This window comes from Syngnathoides biaculeatus, chromosome 10, assembly GCF_019802595.1.
Source record: "Syngnathoides biaculeatus isolate LvHL_M chromosome 10, ASM1980259v1, whole genome shotgun sequence".
In the NCBI taxonomy this organism is placed as follows: Eukaryota; Metazoa; Chordata; class Actinopteri; order Syngnathiformes; family Syngnathidae; genus Syngnathoides; species Syngnathoides biaculeatus.
The window spans coordinates 24,292,822-24,312,628 of record NC_084649.1 but is presented as its reverse complement, the minus strand read 5'-3'; the positions used below and the strand labels follow the sequence as shown (position 1 = coordinate 24,312,628).

At 42.6% G+C, this 19,807-nt stretch overlaps 1 protein-coding gene across 1 annotated transcript in view; it reads right to left on the bottom strand.

The window, feature by feature from the left end:
• Positions 1-821: 821 nt before the first annotated feature.
• LOC133507187 (solute carrier family 2, facilitated glucose transporter member 1-like) overlaps positions 822-19,807 on the bottom strand; it is a 24,590-nt gene continuing 5,604 nt past the window's right edge. Inside the window, exons 2-10 of the mRNA XM_061831986.1 lie at positions 14,935-15,030; positions 8,345-8,505; positions 7,961-8,201; positions 7,714-7,876; positions 6,190-6,377; positions 5,999-6,103; positions 4,722-4,823; positions 4,441-4,644; positions 822-3,276 (exon numbers count right to left, since the gene is read on the bottom strand). Coding sequence (XP_061687970.1) covers positions 3,082-3,276; positions 4,441-4,644; positions 4,722-4,823; positions 5,999-6,103; positions 6,190-6,377; positions 7,714-7,876; positions 7,961-8,201; positions 8,345-8,505; positions 14,935-15,030 — 1,455 coding nt within the window. The 3' untranslated portion in view covers positions 822-3,081. The remainder of the gene's footprint in view (positions 3,277-4,440; positions 4,645-4,721; positions 4,824-5,998; positions 6,104-6,189; positions 6,378-7,713; positions 7,877-7,960; positions 8,202-8,344; positions 8,506-14,934; positions 15,031-19,807) is intronic.

Sequence of the window (19,807 nt, the reverse complement as noted above, 5' to 3'; positions counted from 1 at the left end):
TGACAAAGGCACCCAAAGGCAGCGTTTCCGTGTGCATCATCTCTTTTATTCAGCCAATTTTGACAATCGGGACAACATCCGTTTGCGAGATTTTTGCTCAGCACAAATGTTCACATTCCCCAAAACAACACACATTTTTTTTTTCCAATTATTAAAAAAAACACTACAATGCTTTTTTTTTTTTTTTTGCATTAAAATGAGAACCCCTCCCCCTCTTTCAACGTGTAACATTTGATAATTGAATAACAGTGTGTGGAGGCTAAAAAAAATATTAAAAAAAAAGTTACAGTCCTCCTTGCAGTAACAATCTAACAATATAAATCATATGAACAGTTTGAACATTTGTGGGCGTGGCTGTTTATTTATTTTTCATTATTTACAAGTTGATGTTTTAAAGGCTTGTCAGTTTGAACAAAAATCTCTTAATGTTTGATGTGACTGGAGTGCACTTGAAGGTCATTTGAAAGGCACTGATTGGGAAGCAAAAAAGACAACATTCAAACATAAAGTCACTGTCCAATGAAAAACATAACTCCAAATTTAATTTTTTGGGGGGAGGGGGTAGTGTGAAGTGTAGTGTGAAAACCAAATAACACCCAAAACTCATCCCCGGGAAAATTAGCCCGACTGGCCGCAAATTTGGTGGACATATAAAAAAAAAAATACGTTTTTGCAAAAACTTGCATTTTTGCATTTTGAGTGCACAGCGACATGATACTGATAAGTTATGGAATGGTTGCAACGACGAGTGATTTGTTTGGACTGAAGTTCTGATCCGATGACGCATCGCTGCCAACAAGCGGCGCGCACTTATAGGAGCGCTTTATTTATAAAAAAAAAAAAAAAAAAAAAAAAAAAAGCAAATATGACACAATCCCATCTCACGAGACATCACGTCATCCTTCCGCCCCTCTGTAACAAAGATTTGAGTTGCTTCCGAGACAAGAGAAAATATGAATAATAAAGTGCTGCTAAAATGTGTATATATATATATATATATTTAATCTTCGTTTTTATGGTTTCCTCAAAACAAAAAAGACGAGAGCAGCGATCACAGCAGCAGGAAAACGGCGAGGCCGAGCGAGCTCAACAACATGGCGGCGAACGGCGACACGCGCGATGGCGGGGGGGAGGCTTGATCCGAGAACAAGGAAATCGGGCTGACATTCACTTTTTTGGTCCATTCTTTTCCTCTCCCACGCACTCTAAAAAGTTACTGTCCCCACATGGGAGGTTCTGACAGAATAAAAAAAAAAACATTCCAGATGAGAATAAGAATAAAATTGTGCACATTTTTTTTTAATAATAAAATTCTGATTCAACTCCTCTTAAAAAAAAATGTACGATTAAATTCATGGCTGACTGTACGCAGCAGTATCAGGGGGGAAAAAAAGCAAATTACAGAAAAAAAATCATGTATTTGATAAATTGGATGTCCCAATGCTCACAAATGTGATCCAGTATTTGTGCTTATTAAAAATTCATTTTACTTGCAGTAACACTGTGACTGTTTTCAGGAATATTACAGTTCTATTTTAAAGAAATATGACCATTCCTGTCAAATCCATAATTCTACACTAGCATACCTTTGATAACTTTACAGTCACATAATATAATTAAACGTTCAATGAATTTTATTTCTGTAAAATATTTTTGCAATATTCCTACTTTAGTCTTATTTTTTTCATTACTCACATATTTATAACAATATCTGTATATATTTTGCGTCTTATATTGCGATTGTCTTTATTGTTAAAAGTTTTAAATTGTGCTCATACAATTTAGATTTTTTAAAAATTTTTCCACATCAAAAACTATGAGTTGATAATCTCATAAAAAATGTTTCCAGAAAATTTATATTGATCACGATATTGGAATTTTATTCTTTTAAGTTACAAGCATGAATATAATGCAGAGGTTTTCATTGTTGAAAAAGTTCATTTATTCTCATAAATTTCGAATTTTATCATGATAGCATATCATATATTGCAATTGTGTTTATTGTTAAAGTATTAAACTGTGCTCATACAATTTAGATTAAAAAAAATTCCACATAAAAAAATATGAGTTCATAATCTCATAAAAAATGTTTCCAGAAAATTTTATTCTTTTAAGTTCCAAGCATGAACATAATGCAAAGGTTTTCATTGTTGACTGATTTATTCTCATAAATTTAGAATTTTATGATGATAGCATCATAGCTTCATCAGGCCCTGAATAAAGATTTTTGTTTTCTTTAAAACTGCAATTTCATAAATCATAGCCTTGAAGTTTTAGTTTCATAAAACCGTATATACTAGTCATAATTCTATGACTTTATCCTCCTATTTTTTCAGGCTGGCCCTGAACTCCTCTGCATGAATATGATCAACTACATATAAACATTAAAAAAAAAATAAACATTTTTTTTTTTTTAAAAAGGGGTAAAATATTGTCAATCAAGAGTCACTGAGTAATATAAATACATGTTAAAAAGAGCACAAAGATATAGTAACAAGCCGTGAACTACATCACTTTTTCCTCAGTAACTATTGCAGTGGAGATGTGTGTGTTTGTAGGGGGGGGCTAATTTAATTGAAAAGTGCGCCACCTAGAGGAGGAAGCCATGCAGCAGCTACAGTGCGAAAGTCTACAGTGTTCCATTCCAGCATTTTACAGTATGTTTTGCTCAGTGAAAAAGTAGATCTGTAAAAAAATTAATTCCACACACACACACACAAAAAAAAGAAGCTGTCTTGTTCCTTCATTGAAATATCAAAAACCTTCCGACGCGCCTCTTTCGCATCTCCCGGGCCGCACGCTGCCCGACGCGTTTTTTTTTTTTTTTTTTTTTTTTTTTTATGTGTGACACGTTAGGAGGTGTGTGTCTGTACGAGTGTCGGTACGGGGGTGGCGAGCAGAAGACGTTAACAAAGGCCACACGCGGTGAAAACAACCGAAATGTGCTGACAGTGTGAAAAGGATTCTACGCCGGGACCCCTGGCCTCCTCCTCCTCCTCCTCCTCCTCCTCCTCCTCCCCCTCCCCTCCCTCGCACCTCCTTCACTGCGATCGAGAATTTTGTCCCGCGGCTCGGGCCGCTCTAGAGCTGCGAGTCGGCCCCCAGGCTGTTGAGCTCCTCGGGCTTCTCGCCGCCCGTGACGGCGCTCCGGCGGAAGCCCGACGCGATCTCGTCAAAAGTCCGGCCCTTGGTCTCGGGGACCTTGAAGTAGGTGAAGACGAAGAAGAAGAGCAGCATCACGATGAAGATGACGAAGACGTAGGGGCCGCACGCCGTCTGCACGCAAGCACACATGAAGAATATTTTTATGACTCAGCGGAAGTGTACCCGTCATTTTTATATGACGTGGCAACGTCCAACAACATCATGCAATTCAATTATTTTTTTCATGTACTGTAATTTCTGTCCTACAAGCCGTGACTTTTTTCACGTGCTTTCAACCCTGCGGTTTATGTGGTGATGCGGCGCTAGCATTTGCGCACCTGGTTATAAGCCTCGGTACACAGAAAGAGTTTAACGCTAGCGCGGCGCTAGTGTTAGCGCATGTGGTTAAAAGCCTCGTTACACAGGAAGAGTTTAACGCTAGCGCAGCGCTAGTGTTAGCGCACCTGGTTATAAGCCTGGGTACACAGAAAGAGTTTAACGCTGGGTGCGCTCTGTAGGTCAGGAATTACGGTAATTATTTTCGATTAAAAAAAAAAAAAATTCCTTTTATAATTCCAACTATATTCATTTAATATCAATATACGATGATTTTCTTTTACCGTCTTGAATTCATTGTTATAGTTATTTGCCAACACATGCCCTTTTTCTTTGTTATAGTAAAGCTAATTAAAACATTATTTGAAAAAATATGATTATATGTATATGTATGTACTGTATATATTTTTCCAATGTTTTTTTGTTGTAATATTAGAACTTCATTCTCCTAAAATGGACGACCTTTTGCTTATATTATTCCTCATATGATGCTTTGACTTTTTAAACATGAACTCAGAAGTTTATAGTCACATAAATATCCCACTCTTGTCAAGTAAACACTTTATTCTCTCTATATTACATTTTTAAAAAAGAAATAATTATTGGTAAACTTAACCAAAAAAAAAAAAAAAAGCTTGACAATAAAAAAATGTAAGCTATTTAATTATCACTAACATTACGAGTAATAACATATGAACGACTTGTTTCTGGTGAAATTTTCTACTTTAGATTTTCATATTATCATTCATAATCATGACTTTATTTGATCTGATTTAGACATGAATAAATATAATAGATAATAATAAACATATAAACCTGTTCAGATTACTTTGTAGCAGTACCCATCAAAACTGATAATTGATTACATAATGTATAATTGTAAGTGTCTGTATGGTGTAATGCATGTGTATCTTATTTTCATATAATACTGGTGATATGACCTCATTGTGTTCTACTCACAGCTAAATACTGGAAGCCCATCCCCACGATGAAGTTGGCGGTCCAGTTGGAGAACCCGGCCACGGCCATGGCCGAAGGCCTCGGGCCTTGAGAGAACAACTCGGCCACGATGAACCAGGGGATGGGACCCGGTCCGATCTCGAAGAAGGCCACGAAGGCGAAGATGGCCACGATGCTCAGGTAGGACATCCACTTGACTTGGTCCTGCGAGGGGACACGAGACGGGCCGTCACATCGAGAACCGGGCCGTGGGGGATTCTGACACCGAGGGGATCACGCACCAGCAGCGCCATGGCGATGGTCATCAGGAGCGCCGAAGCGGCCATTCCCAGCAGCCCCAGCAGGTGGAGAGACCTGCGGCCCGCGCGCTCGACCACAAACAGCTGCAAGCGAGGAACGTTCGTTATCCATCTTAGCCTATCTTGTACGACGCCGCTACCCAAAACAGCAGCACCGATGCACGAAAACCATCAGAGGAATCGTAAACAAACTTGTCCAGCAACCGCAGAATTCTGCTTTCTCCGGTGTGTTAGCTATTCTGCTATCCTCATGTGAAGCTGGTTTCTGTTAATTAGTTGAAAAATTGGACACAGGGATTTGTGTAGCATGGGTTCATGTTTGTGTACATGCCAGAAGCACGGTCTTGATTCTCTTTTTCTTTTATGGATCAGGTTTTAGACTCTAACTAACTTGGTGGTGCCTCGGTTCTCGAACACAATCCGCTCCAGAAGCCCGGTTGAAAACCGAAACTTTCGAAAACTGAAGCGTGTTTTCCCATAACAATGAATGAAAAATAAAATAATACGTTCCAAGCCTAAAAAATTGTTTAAGTGGGTTTTTTTTAGCTTTTCCTGACAATAAACTGCATGTAAATAAAAAAGAAAAAAAGCAATGCAAAACAACTGTTTCAAATGTCTTCGGTGGGGGTGACTCGCCTCTTTTTAACAAAGAAATAATCTAATGCTCATAACGGCGTCATTGAAATTTTGCAGCGCTCTGCAACATTCTGCTTGAGTTCTACAAAATTATGGATGTCGTTCCATTTAGCGCAGATAGCTTTTATATCGGCAATTGAGACATCCTTCCTCCGAGGAAAATAAGAAGCAACTTCTCGACTTCCTGCAAGATCTGTGGCCTCCGCTTGGTCAACACGGTTGCTCCTTTAGCATCGTCACTTGCTTTGAGGGCATCCTCGTTGATTTACTTTTTTACCATACTTCTTCGATAACTCAGAAACACGCACACCAAATTCGTATTCGCCTGTCAAATCCTTCTTGAAGTCGACAGTTTTACGCAGCACTTTTCTTTTTTCAGCACCGGCAGTTCCACTTGCCTTCTTTGGAGCAATGATCGGGGGTTAATATTGCTCAATTGGCAGAAAAAAAAAAAGTCATTAACGGGACACGTCTGTGTGCAGAGGAGTGTGTGGGTCAAATGGTCGGGGCGTTCGAATACCGAAAAAAAAAAAAAAAAAATCAAACTTTTCGTGCGAAAACCGATTCGTACAAAAACAGAGATGTACAACTGTATATTTTCCTTTGGGCTTTTACAAACTCACCGATACCACAGTGAAAGCCGTGTTGACGACACCGGCTCCGATGGTAGCGTAGACCGGCTGCGCCACGCCGGCCTTTTCAAAGATGCTCGTGGAGTAGTAGAAGACCTGACGGGACCACATGAAAACCGTGTTCAGGACGTGCTTGGCAATTTCCGCAAACGAGAGGCGCTGCGGTAAAGTGGCCAACTCACAGCGTTGATGCCCGACAGCTGCTGGGAAAGCTGCAGCACTACGGCCACCAGGAGAGGCTGGCGGTACAGCGGCGAGCGGAACAGCTCCAGGATGGTCACCTTCTTCTCCCGCATCATCTGCCGGCTCTCCTCCTTCATCTCTTGCATGTCGGCGCTCACGTCGTTGGTGCCCCTCAGCTTCTTCAGGACTACAGCATTTGCCGCAAATTATATTTCTAAATCTAGAATCTATTCATGTACAGTATTTACATATTCATTTAGTTCTTGAATTCATTTTCATTTTTTTTTTATATTAGAGTATTTGCCAAACTATGCTTTTCATCCAGAATTTTATTTTTACCATCCATCCATTTTCTTTTCCCGCTTATCCTCACAAGGGTCGCGGAAGTGCTGGAGCCAATTCCAGCTGTCATCGGGCAGGAGGCGGGGTACACCCTGAACTGGTTGCCAGCCAGGAGGGCACATGGAGACAAACAGCCGCACCCACAATTACAGCTAGGGGCAATTTAGAGTTTCCAATGTTGCACATTTTTAGGATGTGGGAAGAAACCGGAGTGCCCACCGGGAGAAAACCCACGCAGGCACGGGGAGAACCTGCAAACTCCACGCAGGCGGGGCCGGAATTTGAACCCCGGTCCTCATAACAGTGAGGCCAAAGCTCTAACCAGTTGCGCCAACGTGCCACCTTTTGCCAATATGATTATATTACATATCGGATAATTATTATTTGTCGTGTATTTTATTTATTTCCGCATCTCAATAGGATAGTATTTACCTTAAATTATATTTTAAATCCAGACTAAAAAAAAACATTTTATCGTATGAATTTTTTTACACTCATTTTGTATTCCAGTGTCAAATTGAATTTAATTTCCCTTCATATATTATCATCTAAGGCGGCACGGTGAGTCAGGCGGTAAAGCGTTGGCCTCACAGTTCTGAGGACCTGGGTTCGATCCCGCACCCGCCTGTGTGGAGTGTATGCACTGTGACCCCCCCAAAATTAAAGCATGAAAATGAAAATAATGATGAAAATATTTCAAAATATATGTACAGTAAGGGGCGGCATGGTGATTCAGATGGGAAAGCGGTGGCCTCACAGTTCTGAGGTCCTGGGTTCAATCCCAGACCCGCCTACGTGGAGTTTCCATGTTCTCCCCGTGCCTGCGTGGGTTTTCTCCGGGTGGGCAGTCCGGTTTCCTCCCACATCCCGAAAACATGCAGCATTAATTGGACACTCTAAATTGCCTGTAGGTGTGAATGTGACTGCGACTGTTTGTCTCTATGTGCCTTGTGATTGGCTAGCGACCAGTTCAGGGTGTAGCCCCGCCTCCTGCCCGTTGACAGCTGGGCTCCGGCACTCCCCGTTACCCTCGTGAGGATAAGCGGCAAATAAAATGGATGGATGGTATCATCTATTATCGTAATCTTATCTTGAATGAACAAAACTAATGTGAAAGACTTAAGTTTGGGAACCTAAATCCGCTGTGTTTTGCAGTACTTCTCAGGCCGGTGAGAACATACCGGTCTTGGCTTTGTTTTCTTCGTTTTTGTTGATGAGCAGGAAACGCGGACTCTCTGGGCAGAAAGGCAGCAGGATGCACTGCATCACCGACGGGATGAAGATGAAGCCCAAGAGGAGCGGCCACAAATCGGCGTTGCCCATGATGGCCTCCAATCCAAAAACCTGGAATCAACCCGGAGGCTCCCATGAGTGATTATAAATTACGTATTACCAAATGCTAATAATGTCAAGGAAAACCGACAGCACCTGCGCAATGAGGATGCCCACGACGATACCGAGCTGGTGGAGAGTCCCCAGAGCCCCGCGGAGCGCCGTGGGCGACACCTCGCCCACATACATGGGCACCAAGCCGGTGGAGAGCCCCGAGTAGTAGCCCACCACAAAGCGTCCGATGATGAGCATCTCGAAGGAGGACGCCGTCTTGGAGAAGCCCATCAGGGCTGACGAGACCAGGGCCAGGACGTTGGCCAAGAACATGGCGTTTCTCCTGTGAACGTCAAACAGAGGCAAGTCCGAGGGCCCGATTAAATACCTATGAAATGGGTGGAGCAACTGCAGCGGTTTTGACAGTTGGGGCGATTGGTAAATCGGTGAAAGGAGGTCACGCTACACCATAGCTTGTGGAGTTACCTTCCAAAGCGATTGACAAAGACACCGACCGAAAAGGAGCCGAAGATGCCGCCAACGGAGAAGATGGCCACGGCGATGGACCAGATAGCTTTGAGGGTGTTGCCCGAAATGGGGTCCTGGTAACGCGCAAGCCACGTGGCGTTGATAAAGTTCTCGATGATCTGCGAAGAACACATCGAGATCATCAACATAACCATTGATGCAGTATTTCCCGAACCTTCGTCACACATTATCTAACTCTTTACAAATAAATAAAAAAAAAAACATTCCAAAATAACTACATCAATATAAACCTTTGATAACACAGTCTGGGCAACGTAGAGCAAAGATGAGCTAGAAATGCTGCTTATGTTTACTTTCGATATTGATGGAGAAAGTTAAAAAAGGCTGTTGTTTTAAGATGCAATGACTGTCGGAATATGTGAATAATCAGAGAAAAAAGTGGTTAAACTGGACGAGATTTTCTCTTTTCCGAGTGGGAAAGGTCTGGTCTGAAGCCAGAGTACAGGATGAGATGGTGTATAATTTAAAAATTCCACCTTGGCACAGTTTGATCCAGGATGAAAGCACAGACAATACAGTGCACAAAAAGCTAATTCTGTATTTTAAATGTAGGAGGCAACATAACATCAACCTTAAAACGGTTTGGGACCATCATCCCCCTTGTCAGTAGCTCGTGAGAGGCTGTCTGCTTGAAAAGTAGATCTTGGGGTTAAAAAAAAAAAAAAAAAAAAAGAAGCCTGCAGGTCACGACAGGGATCCCAATCCAGTAAGAATAACTGCCACATACAGTAGAAACAATTTGTATACTAGGTCCAAGGCATATGTTTTACATTAGAACAATGTCGTGGCACTCCACCAAATGAAAATGCTGTAAAAAGCATATTTTGCTCTCCCCACCCACCCAAAAAAAACCTCTCCAACCTCACTTTAATCACAGTTAACTTAATGAGCAATCCGAGCCGGTTTGAACAGAAAGGATAGGAATTCTCTTTGTTGGCCAAGTATGTTGAAAACACAAAACGAATTTGTCTCCAAGTCGTTGGAGCCACCTCAGTGCAGCAACCCATTGAGCAACGTGCCCGAGGAATGTCGACACGATTGAAAGAGACAATTAAAAAGTGTGACGCAATTGTGGGATAATTCCGACACAGGATTTATTGTATGAGGCTGTCAGCTGAGCTGATGCGGCGTGGCCAGCTGATGGCAGCACATCGCAATCGGCGCCATTTCCTGGCAAGGAGGAAGTTGGGCCCGGCGTGTTGACTCCCCTCCCCCATCACGACCGTGTTGACAAACACACCCAGGCGACCAAGTGGAAGCAGTTAAGGAACTCCGCCTGCATGCGTGCACGTCGTTGCTTATGTCACAGCAGCCCTTCTCACATGATTCCAAAACTGACACCGCGCGGCGTGAAACTTTGCCGGCATGTTTCTTGACCACAGCTGATGTGCCCCACATTTAATGTCACATCATGGGCCTCGCATTTGCTTTCAAAGGCGGACCGGTGGGGGTTCGCAAACTTTAAATGTGTAAAAAAACGTCAACATAGCAAGCCTCTAAAACTCCACTAATAGAATCTTGGTGGCACAGAAATAATTTGACGTCAGTTGAGGAGCTTCATTTGGACAAAAGTAATCAATATAATAATTGGGAGGGAGGATGTAAATTTATTTAAAGATTAAAAAAAAAAAAGTGAAATGCTCTTGCACGAAAACTGCCTGGTAAGAAATATCTTGGTAGACAAAAATAAATAAATAAATAAATAAAATTATATATATGATATTTTGCCTTACGTGCGCCCAAAAATACTGCAGGAATTAAAATGTGCTTAATTTTGGGGGGAGTAACAATTTTATGATAAATTCTCATTTTCTTTTTTGTCATGTTATTTAACTAATCTTCTATTTTTTTTAAGAAAAAATTAAACTTTACCTTAATGAAGACACTTCATCAGTAGCAGAACTATTAATCTTATGATAGCTGTAATTTGACAATATAATTTTTTTACATTATTTATTATTATTGTTAACATTTTATCATGATTTAAAAAAAAAATAATTCGGTAAGACATCATATTTTAACAAATAAAACATCACTCTTGTAATACCACATTTCTTCTTTTAGACTATATTCTCAAAATACATACACCTCCAAAAAATAGGACTTAATTTCTCTAATAATGAGCTTTTTGTCAGGGGGAAAAAAAGGCTTGTAGTTCAGGATACATCAAGGATATGAGATTTATATGATCAAACAGTATGTCACGATCATATCAGCGCTTTTAATAACCACCAGGTCACTTATTACAATATGTTGCTATATGAAGGCATGCACGTTTTCAGTAATACACCATCATTCTCTTGTATTGCAAATGATTTCGACGGCTAACAGGGCGCGGGGGTGGTGGTGGGGGGATTGGGGGGTGTCAGCGCTTAACCCAGAACGCTCTTATCGCGTCACACTTGCTTCAAGATACTTGTTATCATGTCGCGTCCCCTCTGCTCGTGACCTTCGCAGCCACTCGCATCTACGCTGACATTCTGGTTGCTGTTTTAGAACGTGCACATTGATCACTAACATCTGTCTAAGTTTGAACGTCAAGCCAGCTCGAGTAAATTAAATTATTGGCAGATGACGGAGTGACGTGATTTTAGCTAAGGCCGATTGTTTTTGCCACACTTCCTCTGTGGCCCACGGTTTGCGTGGTCTGTCGACAAGAGGAAGCAGTCAGACCAGTGCGGGGCAAAGGCGGCACACAAAAAAAGATAGCAAGCCGCCTCATTGACATCCACGCAGTGATGTTAGCTTACCTTGATGCCTTAATTGGTAAAGTTGTGAATTATTTATTCTTAGCAGTAAATACAGGAGACGCCTATTTTCCTCGACAGCCTCCATTTTTTGCTGTAGCACTCTGGTTTCTTGTTGCCCTCGGGCTTCTCATGGGATAATATTTGCCTCCTCCCCTGCTGGAAGTTAATACAGAGGACGCTTATTCTCCTCCATACTCTCCACCTGACTGTTTTATTCTTGTCTCGACCATAAAATTTGTCTCTGTACTGTGAGAGAAGTGTGTAAATACAGGAGACGCTCGTGCAGCACTTTTCTCGTTGCCCCCAGTCACCTTTCGGGATGAGATCTGTCTCGCCACGTGTTACTCTCAGTCTCCTGTTCGGATCTAATTTGACACTGCAGCACGGCAAAAGTAAATACAAGAAAACCTCATTCTCCTTAAGAGCTTCCACTTGGCTTGGGTGATCTAATTTTTTTATTGCCCCCCACATTCTCCTCTCACGATACGATTTGTCTTTTGTTGTTACCATGACAGAAGCGCTTCATTCTGGTCCATCGTTTCTACTAGGCTGCAGTACTCGCTTTTCTTACTGCAAACAGTTGCTCTCATGGGGGGGGGGGGGGGAACAATTCAGGTCTGTGGCAGACCACCTGTCTCAATTTTTGTTTTCTGTTTGTTAGCATGACTAAACTGTTGCGTTCAATGTGGTGTGGATTCCACAGTTTTACAATTTACAAACAACAATCCGAGCTGAGCCGCAACCTCCAACAGAGCTTAGATTCTGACATTATTAAATCCAGGAATAACGAGAAGTACGTAAGCAGAGGTGAAAAATCCTCCCCGCCGAACTGCACGTAAATGTCCTGATTGAACCCCGCCTTGTGGTACTTTTGCCCAGGACCGATCAGGCCCATCCAGCAGCTGGCAACAGGAAGCAACAAGGCCTGAAAACAAGCTGCGCATTCATGCCCGCGGCTCGTCAGCGGGAGTCATCCGTGCTGCCGCTCAGGTTGTCAAGGAGAGCGATGAATTCACCCGCTCCAGTCAGACAAAAAAAAAAAAAAAAATCTTTTATGGTCACGGTAGTTTTGGTGTGTATTTGCCAATGTAACAAGATGCTTTCAAAACCAACAACTGAGCTTTTAATTTTGACGTCTGTGGATCTTGGCGATTCAAATATTAGCGCTTTAACAACTTTGCGATGCCCTTATGTGGCCTTGCAATTCTAAGTGAAAGTGTACCGGATAATTCCTGGCAAACATCTTAAATGTTTTGTTGTGGTAAAAAAGATATCCTCTTACTTGGTCATTAATACGAGGGGATTATTAGTGAATGTGTCGGGTAATTGTTTTTTGGCCAACGCGTGACGACGCATGAACCCACGAGTCTGTTGATTATAAACACACGTTAACCAAAGCCGCCTTCCACTCCCGTGCGTCGACACTTGCGCCGCTGAGATCGGAGCAGCCAAACGTGCCGTTTTCACGTTTTCACCGTGCCTACGGCTCACTCACTCAACCCGTGCAGATTAACAGAGCCGAACACAGCTAACGCCATTCCGCACTTCAAGTCATCCAAGGCGGGCAGGTTTTTCAGGATTAGGGTGAAAGATAAATGTGATCTGACAGTCTAGTTGTAAAATGAATCATTGCACTTTGAAGAGTGAAGTCTTAAAACATCCATCCGATTACCGTATTTTCCGCGCTATAAGGCGCACCTTCAATGAATGGCCTATTGTAAGTCTTTTTTCATATATACGGCCCACCGCATTATAGGGCGCATAGAATAGGTGCTACAGTAGAGACTGGGGTTACGTTATGCATCCATTGGATGGAGCTGCACCAAAGGCTCAGTATCGATCCATATATAAGGCGCACCTGATTATAAGGCGCACCGTCGGCTTTTGAGAAAATTAACCTTATAGTGCGGAAAATACAGTAATCTTTAATAGTGCTTAATCAGTGACAGTGGAATAAATGAACACTATTTTTTTGCATATAAATTAGTGACTGACCATGATTTTTGGGTGTAGTGTGCTGAGATTGGCGTGCAATGGTACACGAAAGCAATAGAAGGTATAATACAACTTGAAACATGCAGTTTGGTAACTCTAGCAACACGGTGCTTTTGAGTTGTGTGGATTCCGCCTGATATTGGCAACGAAATTGACAAAACATTCAACACTCACACCTGGGGACAATTTATTTGTAGGCCTGTTTGCCTTCATCGACATAAAAAAATGTTTTTTTAGAATGGAACGGAGGACCTCTCCAATGTGAGTTTAGCAGGCTAACCACTAGCCACCATGCTGCCCTGCTTTAAATAAATTTACATGTACACGTCATTTATTGACTCACGTATCTGTCCATGAGCTACCACGTAACCCAAGTCATGGGGAAGGTGGAATGCAATGTTCCCTCTAAGCTGCGCAACTGCGCATTTGCGCACTTGTCGCACACTCTCAGCGCAGAGGAAAACAGATCCAGCGCAGCGAACTACAACCTGACATCTTTTTTTTTTTTTGTTAAACACGGCAGCACACTGCCTCTCAACAAAGAGCAGCTGCTCGGCCACACCGGGCCACGCACTACTTTATGGTTTACCTGACACCGCCCGGCTCCATTTTAAAGGGGCACACTCATAATTAGAAACACCAGGGTATGTGAATAATAGAATAAAAAGTGGTGAAACTGGATGAGATTTTCTCTTTTTTGAGTAAAAAAGGTCTGGTCTGAAGCCAAAGTAGAAAGTGCAGGATGAGATGGTGTGCAATGTTAAAATTCCACCTTGGCACGGCCTGATTGAGGATGAAAGCACAGACGATACATTGCCCAAAAAGCTAATTCTGTATTTTAAATATAGGAGGCAACATAACATTAACCCTAAAACTGTTTTGGGGCATCATTCAGCTTTCAACATGCATTGCGAAAGATATTCTGCAAGCAATAATTTAGTTTTACACCAAGAAAAACAGACGCTGAACAGGAAAAGCAGAGGAGAAAATGAACCGATAGCTGTATAAAAGGCTGTGAGCCATGTAAGATTCAAATGTGCAAGAGTACCATGCGTGCGTGTGTTTCTCATTTAGTGACTCATGTCTGTGGCAACACAGCAACCAGCTGAGGATCCTGTCGAAACAAAAGGTAAATAGAAAGCCGTAAAGAAGTCGGGCCCATCTGGTGACACAAGCGAGACCTGGTACGTCTCCAGGGTGCGTCCAGACCGACCCGGCCCAACAATCCTCACACAAAAAAAATTCATTCTCACGATACAATCTCCGGAAAACTGCCCCCCCCCCCCCCCCCCATTTTATTACCCTACCTGTTGATAAACTTAAATTTGACTCTCGAGGGGGTAAGGTGGGGGGGTGGGGGGGCGCTTGGGAATGTTTTCTTAATACCTGGGAACAGGTGCCTTTTCATTTCCTGTAATAATCCTCGCAGAGCCTGCTGTCAGTCAATCCATTTTAGGGCACCGTTTTACACAGGAATTACCCAGAGTCTGTTAATATAGATGTCCTTGAATGTCATGAGCCTGAAGGCAGCTATTATTATCCCTCTGCTAAGCCCACCCCCTTTTCCACTCTCTGGGCCTCAGCTCACCACGTAGGAGGCAAGGGACAATATTGCAGACCCAAAATATTTGGGATTCGTCTTACTTGAACAACCAATGATCCATCCATTGATCCATGCATCTTATCCTGACTAGTGGCGGGTGAGCTGTAGCCTATCCAAGCTAACTCTGCGCCGAGAGACAGGGCACACGTTGACAAACAATAACTTTATAATATTCTTACCTTCTGAGGCGCATTGATGACACCCGTGTTGTATCCGAACTGCAGGGAGCCAATCACAGCGGTCCCAACGCACAGCATCAATGGGAAGGTTATTTGCTGCGCAGGGAGAGAAACAGGAAGTCATCTCAGTGGTTCAGTCGGTTTGAATAAAGAATTATTTAAAGAGACATTGTATGCATACATACGACCACAATTTGAATTTTTCAGGCGTTTTAAAGGGGGGATGATACGTTTTGCTTAAATTAACTCATAGTGGAATGGTATAACCACCATTCAGTTGGATTCTGGACAAAGAGGGGTGCAAAACTTCTCTGGAAGCAATCTCAGGATCTCCAGAAATCTCCAATAACACTAATAGGTCACTCGATTTGTTGCGCATCACTATTTTTAAATAGTCGCTAAAAGGGTCAGAAAAGTTGGCAATGAGTAGCCGCTTGCTTCAGTACAAGGAAACTGGTCATAATCACTCAAATATCAACATCCGTCAATCTATCGCTCTACATCGGTCTCGTTAAAATGAGCGACTGCTCACCCCCTCGTCCCCTCCTCCTCGACTGTGGGGCCAATACACACTATTTCTTTCATCATTACTATGATGTCCTCAGCAATGTGAAAAGCATCTTTTTCCAAAATCATCAATTGTATTTTCTGTTCGTGGAGGCTTTGTTTCCCCTCTGTGAAGATCCATACATGTGGCGCATGCAGTGAATGATTTCTAGTACTTCCCGCCATTGAAATGTGATGCCCACATGTAAGCCATTCATAAGGTTTCAAAGCGTGGCCCGGGACCAGAATCTAGATCTTGTGTTTGCCAGATAACGTATTTTGAAGGAAAAGGACACAAGATAGGTGACCTATAGTACAGCAGTTGACAGTAGAATTGAACCACAGACATTCTTGCTGTGAGGCAAGGGTGATAACCACCGACAATTTGACATACTCCACAAATGGGGACACGATCCAATTCCATCGATACAGGAAAATGTTACGATCTCAAGAGGTCGGACCTTGACTTATTCGATCGTAACCATCGTAGCACAATGAGCGCCCTATCAGAGAAAACATTCCAAAGAGCAATAAGTGAAGAAACGTACCCAGCAGATGTTTTATCTCCAACCGAGGACCGTAATCCTCCACACAATTGATTTCAACTGTAAACAGCTCAAAGGAGAACCGCCAGAAGCCTATACATCATGCAGACATACGTTATTGGCTTCTTAAGCCCCAGAGACCCCATCGGATTAGACCATATTGTCCTCATACCGCAAACTTAATAAACCAGAGTAGTTAATTTCCTCATGTCGGAGGCCAAGCAGCAGCTTCGGGCACGACCCGCCAAAGACACACATTGAGCCGCTGGGATTTTATGCTTACGCTTTCGAGGCAAAAGGTTGCATTTTTTTATTTTTATTTTTTAACTGCACATCTTATTCGGACTCATGGCGGGCTGCTGCAGCATATTTGACTGTTAGGAGAAAGGATTCGTTGCTAGTCAACAGGGACAACAACAATATAGACAGAAAATCATATTCACAGCTATGATCAACGAGCAGGATTCGCGCTAACACGGGATGAACAAAAGTCAGACATGCTCCGTAACACCAGTAATGAACTGTTTCATTGGTTTGTTTGATACATTTATACTTTCCGAAGTCATTTTTAGACATTTTCTAGAAACAGGAAAAAAAAGCTTCTAAATTCTAAAACAACACAAGTCCAGTCTGATCAATGACCTGGATCACTAAGAATCTTCTTTACCTTTCGGCTTGTCCCGCACGGGGTCGCCACAGCGTGTCGTCTCTTTCCATCTAAGCCTATCTGGTGCATCTTGCTCTCTGACACCCACTGTCCTCATGTCTTCGCTCACAACATCCGTCAACCTTTTCTTTGGTCTTCCTCTCGCTCTTTTGCCTGGCAGCTCCATCCTCAGCCCCCTTCTGGACATGTCCAAACCATCAAAGTCTGCTCTCTCCAACCTCGTCTCCAAAACATCCGACTTTGGATGTCCCTCTAATGAGTCAATGCCACCATCTCTAATCATCAACACTGTTTTATAAACTTTTCCCTTCATCCGAGCGGAGCCTCTTCTGTCACATAACACACCAGACACCTTCCGCCAGCTGTTGCAACCTGCTTGGACCCGTTTCTTCACTTCTTTACCACACTCACCACTGCTCTCGATTGTTGACCCCAAGTATTTGAAGTCGTCCACCCTCGCTATCTCTTCTCCCTCCACCCATCTCTTTCACGCCCATATATTCTGTTTAACTTCGCCTAATCTTCATTCAATCTGGATGACTAAGAATCTACACAAAGAAAAAACAATTTGGAACAAGCACATTTGTATTTACTATCGGTACTGTAACGGTAGTTAAAAATGATTCATAGTAATTAAGCTATTAGGCTAATGATTTAATGGCCTGGAAGAGGATCTGTGTGTTAAATGGGACCGTCCGGCCTTCAACGGTAGAAGCGAGGTTAGCACAACAAACTCACAGAAAGTAGGTTCCCACTTCGATTCCATCATGGACCCAACATTAGGGCCTTTCAAATTAATGTGACAAATTAATTATGGGGGAAAGTACACATTTTTCCCTCATATCACATGTTCCCATGGTTACGCTATGTCATAATGTGCGGTGGATAATGTCACATAAGTTAAGATAGCATCCAAAGAACCATACAGGGAACATTCTATGAGGCTGTGAAGAAAAGTATGAATTCAGTATAGCCCACAAAAAAAAACAGGCAACAATGAAATTCATTTCAGTTTATGACATTTTCATCCAAAAGTTGTCCCCTGGATTATACACTAATGACTGTTAAGTTTCAGCGTAAACTAAACAAACTACAGGAACCTAGAGATTTTGGAGGAACAATTTTTGTGACAGTGGCAGTCTTGCGTGACACATTCTTGCGAGGGAAGAAAAACAAAAAGCAAACATCCAAAGCATGCACTGTGACGCGTTCTATGGAAATTTAAAGGCACACCGGGCCCATCTACCAGGATATGTAGTGCTTGTAAACAAGCTCGCGACGGCCTCGTTCGGGAAACAGGATTTCGGGTATGAAGCCTTTTGTGTCTTACAATGATGATCGACGTCTACAAAAGACTTTCAGTGAGCTGCTTCTACACTGGAAACAAATGTTGTCCTCGTGGGAGTAGCGATCGCTGTTTGACGGCGGGCTCACCCTGGGGAAAGGCTAAAAATATGCGCAAAGACTTCTTTTAACGCTTGAATACAGCAAGCGGGGGAACAACACAGATTGATAGTTGGAGAAATATTGACCATCTTTAACTTTTACCTATATACCAAGACAGTAAGGACTGTTTAAAGTAGTCCAACATGCTGTAAACACTGTTCTCTCAGATGCAATGTTAGCGTTCTTGCAAATATAAGGGAACACGTGCATACATTGACCAGTGGATTGAGGAAATACTGGTAAAGTAGCCTGCGCTGAATTTTAACCCCAATGACAAAAACTTGAGCTGCGTCTCCTTTAAATGCCACACAGGAGGCAACGAGTGGAAGATTCCTACTCCTTTTGTGTACACGTACACACGGCAGCAGCATTTTGTGGCACTCAAGTGTTCAGGAAACAATGAAGTCGATGTGTGTATTCACGGTGGAAACCTGTCAAAACGTCATTTCACTGAGGCGGAAGACAGAGCTTACATCAATGTTTTACCTCCGATTTTAGCTGTGGTTCACATTTTTTGTACAACTGCTATTAGCCGACGCGATGACGCGATTTTTGATGAGATGGAAATGGTGGAAGAGAAAATACAGATGGATTTTCTGTATTGTGGCAGATAATTGGTTAGCTGAACATACTCAATATCAAGGAGAAAACTTGACTTGGTCAATGACCTGAAAAGAGCTGGGACCACCGTTTCCAAGGTGACTGAAGACGTTATGGTTTGAAATCACGCATGGCACAGAAGGTTTTCCTGCTTAAACCAGCACATGTCAAGACCCGTCTTAAGTTTGCCATTGACCATTTGGATGATACAGAGGAGTCATGGGTGAAGGTTTTGTGGTCAGATGAGACCAAAATGGAACTTTTTGGTCAGAATTCCACGAACCATTTTTGGAGGAAGACAAATGATCAGTTCCATCTCAAGAACACCATCCCTACTATGAAGCATGGTGGTGGTAGCATCATGCGCTGGGGGTGTTTTTCTGCACATGGGACAGGACGACTGCACTGTATTAAGGAGAGGGTGACCGCGGCCATGTATTGTGAGATTTTGGGGGGGGGGGGGGGGGGGGGACCCTTTCTCTCAGTCAGAGCATTGAAGATGGGTCTTGGCTGGGTCTTTCAACATGACAATGACCCGAAGCACACAGCCAGCAAAACCAAGGAGTGGCTCCGTAAGAAGCATACCAAGGTTCTGGCGTGGCCTAGCCAGTCTCCAGACGTAAACCCAATCAATAGAAAATCTTTGGGGGGAGCTGAAACTACATGTTTCTCAGCAACAGCCCAGACATCTGTCTGATCGAGAGAAGATTTGTGCGGAGGAATGGGCCAAAATCCCTCCGGCAGTGTGTGCAAACCTGGTGAACAACTGCAGGAAACGTTTGACCTCTGTGCTTGCAAACTGCTACTGTACCAAATATTAACATTGGTTTTCTCAGGTGTTCAAATACTTATTTGCAACTGTATCACACAAATAAATCGTTAAAAAAAATCTTACATTGTGATTGCTCGATTTTTCTTTTTAGATTATCTCTTCCACAATGGACAAGCACCCGCGATGAATATTTCAGACCCCTTTATGAGTTCTAAGTGGGAGAACTTGCAATATAGCAGGGTGTTCAAATACTTATTTTCTTCACTGTATAATAAACATTTGTTTGATGAAACGGCA